The sequence below is a fragment of the Sminthopsis crassicaudata genome, chromosome 1 (assembly GCF_048593235.1).
Source record: "Sminthopsis crassicaudata isolate SCR6 chromosome 1, ASM4859323v1, whole genome shotgun sequence".
In the NCBI taxonomy this organism is placed as follows: Eukaryota; Metazoa; Chordata; class Mammalia; order Dasyuromorphia; family Dasyuridae; genus Sminthopsis; species Sminthopsis crassicaudata.
Window position 1 is genome coordinate 225813967 of NC_133617.1, and position 18069 is coordinate 225832035.

An 18069-nucleotide genomic window follows, 5' to 3' on the forward strand; every position below is an offset into this window, starting at 1 on the left:
GAGGAAAGGACCAAGAGAAAATGGTAACCAACTGTGTCATGCTCAGAAAGGTCAAGAAGCATAAAGATTGAGGGGAAAAGTTCATTACACTGGGCAGTTAATAGTGACTTTGGAAGGAGAAGTTTAAATTTTTTTTTTACTCCAAACAACATTGATTTAGTTCTTATTTAATAAAAGTGCTCTCCTGTGTTCAGACAACAGGAGTCTGAGATTTAATGTAGCTTTCAGTTCCCCAAATTTGTGTATAGTCATTGCAGTGTAATATCCAGATAGAGTTTTGAAAGGTTAGGAATTTATGAAGATAAGATAATTTTGAAAAGAACATGAAGTGGTTTTTCTTTTATACATTGCCAAAGATCATGGTGGAAATAAGCTTAAATAATATTTTAGTTTAGTTACCCTTCTCTTGAGGCCCAAGAGGGTTAAAATTTCTGATTTAGTTTGTAAGTCAGAATTCTGACTGATAGAATCAGCTCAATTCATCAACCTGATGGATTATAGTAGTTGACTGTTTATCTCATGTCCTAGAAAGAGTCAAATAGATTTGCAGTTAATCAGTATTTGAAGGGAATGTTGCTATCTTGTTTTAGCAATTATAAACTTGGATGATTTGCTCTGTGTTTGGGATAGTAATAACAACTTCATTGATTCCATTAGGACAAACTTATAGAGACTCTGGAATCAGTGAATTTTAGGAAAAGGAATATGAGACTGCAAAGGAAAATTATTTCAAGTTAAGGCTGGGTAAGAAGACTTTTGTTACAATAGCATTGCCAGGTCATTTGGAAGTAAAGGCTTTAAGAGACAGCATAATTTCAATGACAGACTACTTAAATAGTTCATTACATTGGAGTGATGCCTTGATAACATGAGGGGAATAACTTCATTTGCAATTGGTTCCCTGAGAAGAGGCATTATCCAACACAGCATGCTCAGATGTTAGGCAGCTAATGACAGTTATTTCACAAGAATTTAACTGAAATGTAGCTGTGTATCCGGCAACTTCAGAAATAAAGCTGATATATTGAAAGAAAGGAACTACTGTAGGTCATTACTTTTTGTAACTATGTATTTAATATGTTCATATAGTTCTCGAATTTTAATTTTATTGAAAATTCCTATTTTATCTTATGTACTTTGTTGACATTTATTTTTGTTATCTGTTAAAGTGAACAGACTGGAACAAATAATGTATTTCTCTTCCTGTCCAAAATTCTGAAAAATTAGATTCTAAGGATTATAATTTCCCAAATTGAATAAGATTTTCACAAATGTATGCCAAATTAATTTATTTGTAATGTAACCCAATTTAAAATAAAATGCAAAATTCAGACTTTCTTCATTTAGAAAAAGAATTAAATTTAAAAAATTCATTTTTGTTGTCAAACTGTGCATACCCTTTGACCCAGCATTGCTGTTATTGGGATTATATCCCAAAGAAATACTAAAGAGCGGAAAGGGAGCTGTATGTGCCAAAATGTTTGTGGCAGCTCTTTTTGTTGTAGCTAGAAACTGGAAGTTGAATGGATGTCCATCAATTGGAGAATGGTTGGGTAAATTGTGGTATATGAAGGTTATGGAATATTATTGCTCTGTAAGAAATGACCAGCAGGAGGAATACAGAGAGGCTTGGAGAGACTTAAATCAACTGTTGCTGAGTGAAATGAGCAGAACCAGAAGATCACTATACACTTCAACAACAATACTGTATGAGGATGTATTCTGATGGAAGTGGAAATCTTCAACATAAAGAAGATCCAACTCACTTCCAGTTGATCAATGATGGACAGAAATAACTATACCCAGAGAAGGAACACTGGGAAGCGAATGTAAATTGTTAGCACTACTGTCTATCTACCCAGGTTACTTATACCTTCGGAAGCTAATACTTAATGTGCAACAAGAAAATGGTATTTATACACATATATTGTATCTAGGTTATATTGTAACACATGTAAAATGTATGGGATTACCTGCCATCGGGAGGAGGGAGTGGAGGGAGGGAGGGGATAATTTGGAAAAATGAATTTAAAAAATTCATTTTTTTTAAAAATTTAAAAAGTATTTAAGAAAAATTTAAAAATATTAATATATTTGGTTTTTACCTTGCCTGAATTTCCTGTTATATCCCTCTCCTTTTCCTTTATGAAAGAGACATCCTTTTTATGAAGGTGCAATGTAACAAAACTAAAGTTTTTAACAGTTGTTTACATTGGATCTAATGGGAATGAGGGCAACAGTCCAGATTAGAGGAGAGAAAAGAAGCTCTCTGGATTTTACAAGGCTGCAACTTGCAAAGGGGAAGAGACAGCTTTTGAACAGCTTCTTCTGATAGCTGCTTCTGTTCCAACTCCCACAGCTGCAAAAGGGGATTGGGCGGGTGGCATCCAGCTGCTTACAATTTTTTTTTCCTCTGGCTGAAGGGAGTGGTAGGGGAGAAGTGGAATAATTTATTCATAGGAAATTGTCCTACTGACTTTTTGGAGAATATTCTTCTTCAACAAGACAAATAATCAAAATTTCAAATTTACACAGCCATTGAAAAAAAGTTTTTCAAATAAAAATCCTGAAAAGGTAAAAATTTATACTGCTGATATTGTAGAAGGAGAATTGGAGAATGGGGAAACTATGAGTTACATAGTTCCTTATGACAAATCAGAAAAAAACATTGTCTCTAGGTTTTCTTTTTAGTTTATTATTTAATTAATTAAGCTATTTTATAGATTTTTAACCAGGAAAACTTGTTGCTTGTGAGAAAATTTTTTTGTTCTTTCTCTTCTAGTAAGTTCAGCTTCTGAATGGGAGAGTTGGTCTTGGAATCAATACTTAAAGGAACAGAATGCTATAGCAGCACCTGCTCAACTTTTTTCTAGGGTAAGTTGTTCCAGACAACCTTATTATTATCTTTTAAATCCACTTTAAGCAAATTCAATGTGAGCTGAAGTTTAAGTGAACAACTATTTATCACCTTCTTATCGGGAAAATTATAGAGTGGAAGGTTTTCTGATTGTGATTATGAGAGATGGGATGAGTGTAGAAAGAATCATCCCAAATAGGAAAGGATATTTCAGTTTTGCTCTCATCCTGCCTTGTGTATCTCTCATTCAGATGTGGTTTTGTCTGGGTAAGTAAGATTATAGAATTTGGTGGATAGGATTAGATGTTGAAATATATTGAGTAAAGTTCTTGACTTATTTGTCATATGACCTTAGCAGCTACTAATTTAGAGTGATCACAACCTAAATGTATCTTTATAGACCATTTGTATTTTCTCTTAATGCTTTTAGGTTCAGAGATATAATATGGCTGTGAAAGCACCAGTATTTCTCCTTCTCTTTCCTCCTCACCTCCCTCTCCTAGTACCTTCATTATTGGATCATATATTATTCTAAACTGGCATCTAATAAATTGACAATACCTGTCTATTTGGAATTGTTAAATAAAATATGTGTTTTCCAGTTCAAATTTGCTTCATGCTATTCCTCAATATTTAACCTTTAACTTTAGGTCAGCTTATTTCCCATTGTCTGAAAGTGCCATGCTATTCCCATGTCATTCCTTAGTTTACATTGCTGTTTGTTTTTTTTTTTGTTGTTGTTGTTGTTTTGTTTTTTATCTGAAACAATCTACCCATCTTTGGGACTCAGCTTCAGTCATATCTTACTCATGTTGCCTTGCCTCTTTCTATCCACATTAGCTGGATAGTGTAGTGAAAAGAGTTCTGATTCTAGAGTTGAGAAGATCTGAGTTCAGATTTGGCTGTATTTGCGATATCCCGGGCTAGTCACACAGTTTTCTTATTTAAAATTTTAAAATTTTACATTTTTGTAATTTTTTTTGTCAAAAATTACAATTTTATAAAGATATGTTGCTTACTTCCCAGCATTATTATGACGTTCAAATCATTTAATATTTCCAAAGTGCTTTTCAAACTTTCAAATATTTTGTAGATTTTAAGTATTATTATAATCCCTTTCTTTGAATTACTGTTGGTATTTTTAGGCATTAGCACTTCATTATATACCATCTGGTTCCCTATTGTTTCAAATATATTGCTTGTCTTCTTAATGAGATCACAAATTTCTTTATGGGAACTACCATGTGCTATACTATTTATTTAGTTTGTGTAGCTAACACAGTGTTTAGTATGTAATACAACTTAAAAATATTTGTTTATTGACTAACTTGAATTTTTATTTTTTAATTTTAAAAAATTTTTTTATTAATTTTTATAATTATAACATTTTCTTTGACAGTACATATTCATAGGTAATTTTTTTTTAACAACATTATGCTTTGTACTCCCTTCTGTTCCAAATTTTTCCCCTCCTTCCCTCCACACCCTCCCCTAGATGGCAGGCATTCCCATACATATTAAATATTTTATAGTATATCCTAGGTACAATATATATGTGCAGAACCGAATTTTGTTGTTGTTGTTGCAAAGGAAGAATTGTATTCGGAAGCTAAAAATAATCTGGTGTTAGGATTACTAAGTGAGAACTTGGGTTGTCTGGATAGTGACAAGGTGAGAATTCAGGTTGGACAATTACAAGGTGAGAACTCAGGTTGACTTGATGGAAGGAGCAGGCTCATTGGCTGAGGTGGTTCTTCCCAGAAGCCCTTGCATTATCCCACGCCCATTCTCTGGGAGAATAAAAGAGAGAACAGTGGGCCTGGAAAGTGAGTCTGCCTGGAGAAGGATAAGAGCTGGAGGAGATTCAGAGCCAGGATTCAAGGAGAAGACTCTGCACTACATCTGGCTTGACGGGGCTCTCTGCAGGAAGGGAAGTCACTTCTCTGGACAAGAGTTAACAGCAACTGCCTGGAGACAACGGTTCGTTACAGGAAGAAGAATCTGTCGGAGAGATTTGAGTAGAAGACACAGCAGATCTCTTCCCAGAGAGCGATCCGGCAGCTTCTGGAGACAACAGCTCGCTACAATTGGCGTCCACACGTGGGGCAAGGACTTTTGCTTATCCTGACAAGAGGAGCTAGACCAGACCTTCGCAATTTGGTGCCCGAACAGGGACAGACACGGTCCTGATTCCAGTGGAAAAGCCTCCCATCCAGATCTCAGTCTCTCTAACCCAGAACCGTGAGTAACGAGGAAACTTTGTTAAAGATTAAGTGAGCGTGCTAATAGATAAATAAGGAACTTAACTTGTTAACGGCTAAACCAGCAATCTCTTATAGTGAAATGGGGCAAACACCTTCTGTTCAAGGAAAATGTTTAGAGAGCATCATCAAGGTTATGAAAAGCCAAGGCTTGATTATAATTTTGGAGGAGATTACTGAACTTTTAAGAACTGTGAAGGTCATATATCCTTGTTTTTCTCTGGAAAAAGAATTGGATCCAGATGAGTGGAAATTAGTAGGAGAGCAATTAGGTGAACACTACAATTGCCTTTGTGACATTTTACCCTTTGGTTCCAGACCAAACTCAGTTTCCAAAGATATAATTCATACCTACAATTTAATCCAAATGGCTTTAAAAAATGTTATTCTAAAGGAAGAGATGAAGGAGCAAAATGGGGAGGTGTCAACTAAACTAGGTGAAAAGGATGAATCAGATAACAATGAAGTTAAGTACAATTCTGAGCAACAGCAACAGGAGCACCTCCCATCTCCTCCCTCAATTAACCCTTCAGGGGTGGAGCAAGAAGGAGGAGAGGAAGAGGCAGAAACACAAACAGAATTGTCTGTGAAACAGCCTAAGCCTATGACAAGATTAGAAAAAGCATTGGTTAAAGCTAAGAGAGAAGGACAGGATATAAGTGATTTTATACATGCATATCCTGTGATTGAAAATATTGATTCTGTAGGTCATAAAATGAGAAGATATGCACCTTTAGATTTGAATAAAATTAAGGATTTGAAAAAAGGTTGTACCCTTTATGGGGCTACATCAGCTTATGTCAAAATGTTACTAGATGGTTTGTCTTATGAAGTCCTAACCCCGAATGATTGGAAATCCATAGCAAGGACATGTCTGGAACCTGGAGAAAATTTATTATGGCTTGCGGAATTTCATGAATTATGTAAAATTCAAGTCAGATGCAATTTGGAAATAGGAGTTAACACACAATTCACTTTTGAGCACTTAGCTGGTGAAGGTCAGTATGGAGAGAATTCGGAACAGATTAATTATACCATGACAATATATGAACAAATTGCTAAGGCTGCAGTAAAAGCTTGGGGTGTCCTTCCTGGACAGAAAGATCGTGGAGAGGCTTTCACTAAAATACAGCAAGGTCCCAATGAACCTTTTGCAGATTTTGTGGGACGTTTGCAAACTGCTGTCAAAAGAACTATTGGAGAAAATGTAACTACAGAAATAATGACCAGACATCTGGCTAAGGAAAATGCCAATGAGATTTGCAAAAGAATTATATGGGGATTAGACAAAGATGCTCCTTTAGAGGAGATCATAAGACGTTGTGCTACAGTGGGAACAAATGCTTTTTACACCCGGACAATGATGAATGTGGAAAGACAGGGTCCCTCCTGGCAAGGGCCTTCTAGAGAAACTCGGCGATGTTTTCAATGTGGAAAAATTGGGCATCTAAGAGCTCAGTGTAGATATGGAGATACAGTGAGAAGACAGGGTGAGAGAAGACCTAAAACTCCATGTCCAAAATGTCACAAGGGCCTCCACTGGGCCTCCGAATGTAGATTGACCCAGGGAAATGACAGGTGGGGCCCAGCTTCAGCCCCCCAAGTGGGGCATGATGGCAGCCGAGGTTACATCCAGAGAATTTTAAGACATGATCAATCAGCCAAAAGGCAATCAGATGGAAGAAAGGGATTGAAATTAGGAAAAATAGAGTTGTGTGCAGTAGAGACTACCGAGATACTCCCTGGAGAAGTGAAATCTGTTCCTGTTGAGCCTATGGATCCTTTGCCTCCAGGCACAGTAGGCTTGACCATTTCACCTTCTGAGAGTGCCTACAAAACAGTGTCCATCCATACACTGATGTGGGAGACTGGAGAACGTGTATCTAATATCCCAGTCACTAACACAGGCAGACAACGTGTGATTTATCAACCAGGAGAAGTAGTAGCATCAGGCTTATTGTTATGGACCCCTAATAAGCAACCTAGTGATAGTCGCCTAGATTTTAACTCCAATGAACAAAATCCAGGAATATATTGGACAGCAGCTGTGACAGCTGACCGACCTATGCTTACTATTTATATAAACGGAGTACCATTTGAAGGATTGGTAGACACAGGTGCAGATCGTACAGTTATTAGAGGTGCCAACGAGTCATATTCGCCTTGTCCATCAGAAAGAGACAGAAAAAGAGAAAGACCTCAAAATAAAGGAGAAGATCTAAGAAACATCTGACACTGAAAGAGCATGGATAATAAAAAGACTGTTAAAGAACTTTAAAACCAGCAGGTATCATTGGACTTCCTCACACAAGATGAGACTAATGGACAATGGACTTATGGACATTTATAAATTTTCAATTTATGATTATGTTATATACTTCTAGCATGTGTTACGTTACTATGTTACTATGTGCTTATGTAATTTATGTAATTATCTGTAATACTTCCCATATTGATGGATTTATGTTTCAAGGTCATGACTGTCCTATGTTCTAAATCAAAAGAAAGGGGGAGATGTTAGGATTACTAAGTGAGAACTTGGGTTGTCTGGATAGTGACAAGGTGAGAATTCAGGTTGGACAATTACAAGGTGAGAACTCAGGTTGACTTTATGGAAGGAGCAGGCTCATTGGCTGAGGTGGTTCTTCCCAGAAGCCCTTGCATTATCCCACGCCCATTCTCTGGGAGAATAAAAGAGAGAACAGTGGGCCTGGAAAGTGAGTCTGCCTGGAGAAGGATAAGAGCTGGAGGAGATTCAGAGCCAGGATTCAAGGAGAAGACTCTGCACTACATCTGGCTTGACGGGGCTCTCTGCAGGAAGGGAAGTCACTTCTCTGGACAAGAGTTAACAGCAACTGCCTGGAGACAACGGTTCGTTACAGGAAGAAGAATCTGTCGGAGAGATTTGAGTAGAAGACACAGCAGATCTCTTCCCAGAGAGCGATCCGGCAGCTTCTGGAGACGACAGCTCGCTACAATCTGGGAAGAAAAACAAAACAAAACAAAACAATGCTCACAGTTTACACTCATTTCCCAGTGTTCCTTTTCTGTATATAGCTGATTCTGTCCATCATTGATAAATTGGAATTGGATTAGCTCTTCTCTATGCTGAAGATATCCACTTCCATCAGAATACATCCTCATATAGTATCATTGTTGAAGTGTATAATGATCTTCTGGTTCTGCTTGTTTCACTCAGCATCAGGACTAACTTGAATTTTTAACGTTGTGTCAGAAGCAGCAAATTGCCATTTTGGTTTCCTTGTACAATAAAGAATTCAGTATATTTTAAAATTCAGCACTTGTAGAATATAAGATTGTTGAGAGAAGGGTTTTTTATTTTATTTTTGTCTTTGTATTATCAGTATAATATTGCTGTACAACCTGGCACACAGTGCACATGCAATATAGTTTTGTTGAAATGATTTAATTTCATTGGACCAGCTTTATAAGTATGATCTGCTATCAAAGTTCAGGCACACCATAGCAACTGTATAGAATTTCCCATATTGGTAAGGTAATTTGTGGTTGACCCTAAAATCTTGTTTTATTTTCTGCCTAGTGATTAGTTATCACCCATAAGGCTAGGGACACTCATTTCATAGATTTGAAGATCTCTAAGGGCAGAAGCCATTTTTACTTTGTTTACAACAAAGTAAACTTGTTTATAACAAGTATTTGTTATAAAAATATTGTGTATCTAGTACCTAGTACTTTTCTGTCAGGTCTGTAGAGACTTAGAAAGCTTTTGGGCCATCTTAGTGGTTTGGTTTTTACTGACAAAGATATAGAAGATCCACCATAAAGCTTTTCTCATTAATGCCTGGTCATGGCAACAGGACAGATCAAAGGGAGCATTTACCTCTTTTTCCTAGACCGAGGCTGATGAGTTTGCACAGCTCTCCCACACTTAAATCCAGTTAACTTGCAAGTCATATCATTGTCCTCTGGACAAACAACAGCTTATGTGATAATTCCTTCTCAGTCTTTGAGACACCTTCTTCCTTCCACCATGTAAATGTCTTTCTTTGCTGCACTGCTTCCTTCAAAAGTCTCAATTAACTTTAGTCTTGGTCTTTTTCTACATTTTAGCCTTTGCTGTCCATCTATTACTTTCACCTAGAGCTAAATATACCCTTTTTTATATATTCTCTATTTTAGTGATTTCATCTGCTCCCGTAGTTTCCATTTTCATGTCCAAATAAGTAAATAACTGTCTAATTTTTTATCCATCCATCCACCACACACACACACACACACACACACACACACACACACACACATACACATACATGCATCTAGTTTGTCTTCAGATTTCCATTTGTTCTTTACTACCTGCATATACCATCATCATCATCACCTAATTTTCATCATATTAAAAAATAAACCTATGTTCTTTCTCCTTGTTTCTATTCTTCCTCTAAACTTTTCTATAGTCAAAGCACAGTTATAATTCATTTTTAATCATGAGTTCATCTCTTTCATTCAACTAATTAGCAATATTTGCCAATTCTATCTTCATAATCTCTCACATCTGTTTCCATAAACTCACATAGCCATCATTCTAGTTTATTATTATTAGAGATTTACATTGGAACCTTAGAGGTTTTATAATCCAATCCTCTCATTTTGCAGGTGAGGTAATTGAGACCCAAAGTAGTTAGATTCCTTGCCCAAGATCATATAGATAGGAAATTAGGAGAAACAGAATTCAGGCCAAGTTTCTCTAGCTCCAGTTCCAGAATTATTTCCATTATACTATATTGTCTTCTCTTTCTCAGTGCCTTTTTGCAAGAGTTTTCTTATTCTCTAGCCTTCTTCTAGACTATACTTTTATAATCTATCTTTTATACTGCTTCTAAAATAATCTTAAGATTGATCATGATTGTAATTGTCATCAATTGTGTACTTGCCTTGTGAGTAATAAGCCCTTAAACTTGGAATCCTTTGAATGTTATTTTTTCTTGGTAATCTCTTCACCAACAATCCCTTTATAGACTGTTTGTTGCTTCTTGAATAAAAAGTGATTTTTAGGTACAATGTCTATCCTTTTGTATTATACTTTTTCCCCACTGCTATTATATAATCTCTTTGTATTTGTAGCTACTTATTTGTAGCTACTTATTATTACCTGTGTGACTTTAAAGAAATTACCTTTCTGGGTTTTATTCAGTTTTTTCATCTGTAACATGAAAATATTGGAACAGATGGCTTCCAATGAATGATTCTAATTCTGTTTTAATTCTAATTGTTCAGTTCTGATTCTTATTTTAATTTTTGAGTCATGCTGGCTGCAGATCCTAGCTTCCTTCTTTCTCTTGTTCGCTTCAAAGACGGTCCATCCCTTGATGGTCCAGCTCTATAAATGTTTATTAACTGCCTTTGCAAAATCCTGTGTGGATGGTAGAAGGCAGAGTTATTTCTTTTCCTAGTTCTTCAGTTTTTCTTTATTTAGATTACTTTTTGATACCATATATTCTGTCATTAAATAACATTATCAATTCTCTACTTAAAATTTCATTAGATCATGGAAGATATGATGTATGAGATGGGATCAGGCAAGCAAAAAAATATTCAATTGGTGTGAAGGTCCAGTCTAGCTCCTCTGAAGGGCTCAGAATAAGTCCTTGTCAGGATAAGCAAAAGTCCTTGCCCCACGTTGGGCGCCAATATGTAATGTTCTGTTGTCTCCAGAGACTGCTGTCTCAACTCAGTCTCTCGGCCAGATTCTTCTTCCTGTAGAGAGCCGCCAACTCTGACCTAGAGTAGATTCTCTCAGACACAATGCTGCCCTTCTTTTATCCTCCCAGAGAATAGGCATGTGAGAACTCAATGGGGCGTGGGGAAATACTTCCACCAATGAACTTGCTCCTCTTAGAATTCCTAAGGTGTAAACTCCCTTTAAAGGCCCGAACCAAAGGTCTGAGCCAGAGAACTGTCAAGTCAACCTAAGTTCTCACCTTGTAATTGTCCAGACCACCTGAGTTCTCACCTTGTCACTGTCCAGACAACCTGAGTTCTCACCTTGTAATTGTCCAGACAACCTGAGTTCTCACCTTGTCACTGTCCAGACAACCAGAGTTCTCACCTTGTAATCCTAACAAATTGGGAGTACACAAAGACCATCAATTGAAAAGGGATAAATGGCTAAATGACAGGACAACAAAAAATAGACACAAACTATCAGAACAAAGGGTATTTTGAAATGAGTTGAGGAAATTTATATAAGTCATCTTGAGTTGTGATAAAATCTTAATTGAAGACAACTCTGAGATATTTCTACATACCTCATATTGGTTAAGATGACAGGAAAAGATAATGATGAATGTTGGAAGGGACGTGAGAGAATTGGGACACTCATACATTGTTGATGGAATTGTGAACTCATCCAACCATTCTGGAGTGTAGTTTGGAACTATGGCCAAAGGGCTATCAAACTATGCATACATACCTTTGATCCAGCAGAGTTTCTACTGGGCTTATGTCCCAAAGAGATTTTAAAGAAGGGAGAGAAATCTGTATGTACAAGAATGTTTGTGGCAGCCCTTTTTGAGGTGGCTAGAAACTAGAAACTGAGTGCATGCCCTTCAATTGGAGAATGGCTGAATATATTATGGTATATGAATATTATGGAATATTATTGCTCTGTAAGAAATGACCAGCAGGATGAATACAGAAAGGCCTGGAGAGACTTACATGAACTGATGCTGAGTGAAATGAGCAGAACTAGGAGATCTTTGTATACTTCAACAACTATACTATATAATGTTCAATCTGATGAACGTGGCTCTCTTCAACAATGAAAAGATTCAGGCCAATCCCAATGATCTTGTGATGAAGAGAGCCATCTACACCCAGAGAATCTGTGGGAACTGAATGTGGTTCACAACAAAGTATTTTAAATGTTTTTGCTGTTGTTTGCTTGTTTTTTATTTTCTTTTTAATTTTTTCCTTTTTGATCTAATTTTTCTTGTGAAAGATAATAATTGTAGAACATGTATAATATATATTAGATCACTTGCCATCTAAGAAAAGTGATGGGGACAGGGGAGGGAGAAAATTTGGAACACAAGTTTTTGTGGGGATGAATGTTGAAAATTATCTATGCATTTGTTTTGAAAACAAAAAGATTTAATAAAAATAAAATTTTTAAAAATCTTAATTGGCTTCCTAGGGTCTTGTAAGGTTACAGCCTAGGACTCATTAGACTTAATAAAAACTAATATTTATTAATCTAGGTGGTTTAGTGGATGGAGAGCTGGGCCTAGAGTCAGGAAGACCTGAGTTCAAATCTAGCCTCAGATATTAACCAGTGGTATGAACCTGGGACAGTCACTTAACTCATTTGCCAAATACAATGGAGAAGGAAATGCATCTTTATCAAGAAAAGTTAACAAAGAGACAGTCACAACTAAATTTTATTCTGTGATATCTTGTTTTGTTTCTCTTTGTGTACCTAATTCATTGTGATATCACTTGGGTGTTTCTTGGCAAAGATACTAGAATGGTCTGCCATTTCCTTCTTCAGCTTCTTTTACAGATGAGGAAACTGAGGCAAACAGGGACACACAGCTAGTAAATGTTTACTTGAACTCAAGTCTTCCCAGCTTCACGGCCAGTGCACTATTCACTGTCACCTAGCTGTCCCTTATCTTATGTATTCCATATGCCTACATTTTGTCTCTTAGTGATTGTCTCCTAGTGAAACTGTAAGCTCCTTGAAGTCAGAATGCCTATTTGATTAACCATTATAGTGCTAGAGTTATAAGAAATCAGTATCATTTCTGTGTAGTTGATATATTTGCATGTATCCTATATACACATAAGTGTATCTGTGATGTGTGTGTGTCTGTCTATATTCATCCATCCATCTCCCCTCTCATAGTTGATACTCATCTCCATTGGTAGTAAGATTTTGAATCAAGAATTCTCTTTATATCAGTGAAATCATAGGCCTGTCCTCCTTACTTCTCTGGTCACTCCCTCCAAAGAACATTTATAATGTAAATAAGGAGTAGCTAGTGGTGCAGCTGATCAGGATCTGAAATCAGAAATACCTGAGTTCAAATTGGACATTAGACACTGACCCTGTGCAAATCCTCTAACCTTGTTTGTATCATCCATAAAGCAAGGATTTTTAAATAGCGCCTGCCTCCTGGAATTACTGTGATGATAAAATGAGATAATAGGAAAGTGGTTAGTATATAGTAGTTGCTGTATAAATGTTAGCTCTTATTATTTTCATCATTGTTGTTATTTAGAAATTATGAAATACTTAAAGAATTTTAAAAATGTTTTTCAGATGTGTTTTTGGAAATATTTTTGGATATGAGAAATTCTCAATCCTATCATCATTTCAGATGCTTCTTGAGCACAGCATGTTTGTTCCAGTTAAATCTCCACAGTGATTTTAGTAGAAGATATTTTTGGTATAGTATTTGGAATGGAAGAGACTAAACAGAACTCTCTTGGATATGTGAAAGATGAATCATTAAGGCTTTTCTGAAAACTAACTCCTAAATATGATCATACCCTAGATGTTATCATATAGCTCTTAACCCATAATTCTCTTTCAACATAACATATTTTATCTGTTTAATGCTTCACACATTGTAGACCTTTATACATTCTTGTTTATCTTCATCTGTTCTTTTATTTCTTCTTCACTGGTACCTATTGATAACTGTTTTAATATTACTTTTTTTTTTTTAATCTAAGGACCTTCGATTTCCTAATGCTCCCTAGACTTCCAGAGGAATCCATTTTTCTAATGATATGTCATTTTAATTTCTCCTAATTTAGTATCCATTTTTCTGATCATATGTCATCTTAATTTCTTCTGATTTATATGCCTCAGAATAAAATTGATCCAAGTTTTTTTTAGCCTATTGTTTGTCCCAGCGTAGTTTGAGCAAATTATGTTACATGCAGTGCTACTTGAGAAACTATCTCTGTGGCATTGCTTATTATTATTATTATTATTATTATTATTATTATTATTATTATTATTATTAATTTTGGTAAGACAGGCTAGAAAATGTTAAGATGAGGTCAGATTTGAATTCAGGTCTTCCTGACTTCAGGGCTGGTGCTCTAGCCACCCTTCTATGTATTTTTAAAAGAGGCTTCTTTTTTGGTAAAACACATACAGAAAAGAGAACCAAAACGTTGAAGCCCCTTTAATAGTGTTTTTTAAAAACTTTCCCCTTCTCCTCTTCCTCCATACTAATGAAATGTAATCACAAAAATGGAAAATTCTTGGTCTGCTTCTGTTCCTCTCTCTGTCTTTCCCTCTTTTCCCCATTTTCTTCCTTTCTCTTTTCTGAGTGATCTATATGTATATTTATCATATCTACTGATATATGTGTTTAATTAATTAATACACAGCATAATAAATACATTTTATATATACACGTACTAGATATGTATGTGTGTGTAATACACAGAGGACAGAGAGAGAGGGAAGGACAAAGTATTTTTAGTATACACATACCTATATAGTTGCATATGTGCACACATACACATCCCCAGAACATGAAAATGGATTTGAGATTTCAATAGTATAGGGAACTGTAAGTGAAGAAATTGAAGATTTAAGGCATTTGCCTAGAGTTACAGAGAATGTATGAGGCAAGGGCTTGTTCCAGTCCAAGGGCAGCTCTCTATTAGCTAGAACAACTTGCGTTTTACCTTACACATGAAAGATGCTTAATAATGATTTTTGTTTGCATAATGATATTAATAGATTTCATTTCTACAACATTTTACAGTTTACAAATTGCTTTCCTCAAAACAGCCCTGTGAAGTAGAGGAAATTGGTGACATTGAATAAATGCATAACCTTCCCTCATTAATTAGTACATTTACTCAAAGAACCAAAAGAAAAATATTTTCAAGGGATATAAGAAACTTTCTTATCTTTCTTGCTTTATTTTAAGTTCATCTTTCATAATTATTTTCTTGTGATTAAAAACCTATGAAACTAGAAGTGACTTGGATCTCTCAAGGGTTTTTTGAGAACCTTGACCCCATCTTTTCATGATCTTTTTCTTAGTCTTAATTCTCATAGTAACATATTTTGTTTAAATGGTTTTCTTGTTATTGTTATTTCATTTTGTGCTTTCTTGCTTCCTAATTGTATTATGTTTTCCCTAGTGATTGTGAACATGCTTTCTGCTTTTATGTCTGCCACAGTACCAAGCACAAGATCAATACATAGGCGCTTGATACATGTCTTTGTATGAATTGTGCACTTTAGAAATTAACTGAAGAAAAAAATCTTGTGGATACCATATCATTGATACATTTTCAACTTCCTTTTAATAGTAAAAAAACTTCAGAACAATTTTATAGTAGCAAAAAAACAAACAAACAAACAAACAAACAAAAAAAAACAAAACCACCCACTACCTGTAGAATTAAAATTTTTGTGCACATTTAAATGCCCCTCTCATCCTCCTTTGACATTTAAGGCATTTTTCTGTGTTTTTTCTATACAGGCAGATGTTCTTATAGTATCTGGTTATTTTTTCTTTTAAGCATCTAGGCAGAATTTTAGCATTGTCAAATAGAATGCAGAAACTCTTAGATATCTTGGGGGGTAAAGTAAAAAGGCAAATAAATTTGGTTTTTATATCTGTTACCCATTGTAGTGGTATCAGCTCAGGTTTTATTTGTATCAAACTCTTTGTGAAATCTTTTTAGATCTTCTGTCTCCTGGGCCCCTTACACTTTAATTTTAAATAAGTTTAAAGTTGTTGTTGTTGTGTGTGTTTGTGTTTGTATATATGTTCTCTTTCCTTGTAAGGCTGTTTCCAGAGATTGTATAGATTACAAAATATTATTTTTATGTGAGCTGTTATTAGTAATATTTTGCCTAGTAATTTGTTCTGTATATCTTAGGGAAAATGATAGTACCACTTTCACACATGGATATTTGTCAAACAGTTGGAGTTGTAATAGAATGTTTACCTATTGTAACACAGCATTGCTTAATAGTATTCATCTAGGAATTTTTCATCAGATTTTGTGTGTTATTGAGGTTAAAAAATGTTGAAGTGGAAAGAGAGAGTTAATCAGGTTTTCCATTCCTGTGACAGCAGTTGATCTTAGAATCAAATGGTGGAAAGATACTGAAATGCTCTGGTTTTTTAAAACTACTCCATATATTTGTACTATAAATTTTTAAGTCAACATTTATTGTGTCTAGAAAATTGTTAGTCATTGAAGAGTTAGAAAATTTAGATGAAATATAGTTCCTGACCTTTATGAGGAAATTCTCTATAGATTTCATATGGGCTTGATAGATCCCTATGGTTTAGTAGGGGAATAGATTACAGCACAGATAAAATACATGCATAAGCTATTAGACAATAAATACTTTGGAGGTATAAATTAAAGTTCCATAACATGTGCTCTTCCTAGTACTTCTATTATCTGTTTCCATGATATGAAACACTCCATTTGCTTTTATGTAATTGTGTGTGTATACAATATTCTCATCATAATGTTCTGGGTTTTCCTTATTTCTTATTCCTGTCCCCATTGTATAATTCCTTCAGTTTGTATTATGAGTAAATTTCATTGATATAATTTACATTAATATTTCCAGTACTTCTTATTATATTACTGAGATACCTCTTTAAAATGAGCAATAGAAAAATAGAAAAAAGTTCAGAAAAAGTGACCAATATATTGAAACACTCTCACATGTGCAGAATTTTAACAGTTGTCTGTGTATTTCAGTGTTAACCTGGGTTTGAATTACTATGTCTCAAGTCATATAAAGAAGCTCTTTTGAAAACCAGGATCTACTATTACATACTCCTATCAAGCTACTTACTGTAGTTAAATTGTTTTTTTTTTCTCTTTTTTTAGGCAATTGGGGTTAAGTGACTTGCCCAGGGTCACACAGCCAGGAAGTGTTAAGTGTCTGAGAGCAGATTTGAACTCAGGTCCTCCTGACTTCAGGGCTGGTGCTCTATCCACTGGGCCACCTGGCTGCCCCTAAATTGTTTTTTAAAAAGAGAATTTGTATTTGAGTTATCTCTGACCATTCTATTTATGATAGTATTGTTTTTCTGAATTTTTATATATAGTTAATTTTTTGAGGGTGGGATGAGTGATGTAATTTTGGGGGGAAAACCCAACAACTAAACATTGTGCTCAGTTTTACCCCACATAATCAGTCCATTTGTTGAAAAATATTTAATTTCTAATACAGTGGTTGGTATCAAATAGCTAAGCAAATCCAAAACAATAGTACTTAAACGAGTTAGTTAAGTACTGCTTATTTGTTCTAAAGAATTATATTCTCATTTTCTACAAATGCTACAGCTGCTTATCTGAACTTACAGCTGGAAGTTGAATGCCAAGTTCATAAGTGTTTCAGAAGAGAGATTAAAAGAGAAAATTGTGTCTTTTAAGTGAAGTTTATATTAAAGTGACATTGATTCTTTGCTCAGAATGGGCTCGCCCTTAGAAAAAAGGACCTAAGGGCTTGGTTTTTTTTCTGTTTTAGACAAAATGTTCTCTGAGGATACTTGACATAAACTTTCTGTTGGTTGAGGAATTTGTGGACAGCTTTGATAAGTGCAATGAGAATGGTTTACAGTATTTTAAGTTTTTTACATAAAATCTCTTATCCAGGTGTCATTTTTATTTTATTCATAGGGAACTTTTAAGCCATATTTGGTTTTGCCCATGTCAGTGTTTCACTCACAGAAAGCTGTATTGTACATTTTGTTTTGTATCTGAGATTTTAATCTAGTCAGTTACTGAGATATCTGGGGTGTTTTTTGGGTATAGACTTTAATTGTTCAATCAAATATGTTAACATAATTTTCTTACTTTTTAGAAGTGATATAGAGTTGATTAGAACTGAATGAAGAGGAGAATGAGTTTATTACTTCACAGAAACCAGAAAAATATACACTGACATCTATAAAATGG

At 35.1% G+C, this 18069-nt stretch overlaps 1 protein-coding gene across 6 annotated transcripts in view; it reads left to right on the forward strand.

Annotated features, from left to right (window-relative positions):
- The window catches only part of L3MBTL4 (L3MBTL histone methyl-lysine binding protein 4), a 506551-nt gene that overhangs the window by 162383 nt on the left and 326099 nt on the right, over nt 1-18069 (forward strand). For all 6 annotated transcript variants that reach the window (XM_074275355.1, XM_074275337.1, XM_074275383.1 and 3 more), the window contains exon 5: nt 2783-2874. In XM_074275355.1, coding sequence (XP_074131456.1) covers nt 2783-2874 — 92 coding nt within the window. The remainder of the gene's footprint in view (nt 1-2782; nt 2875-18069) is intronic.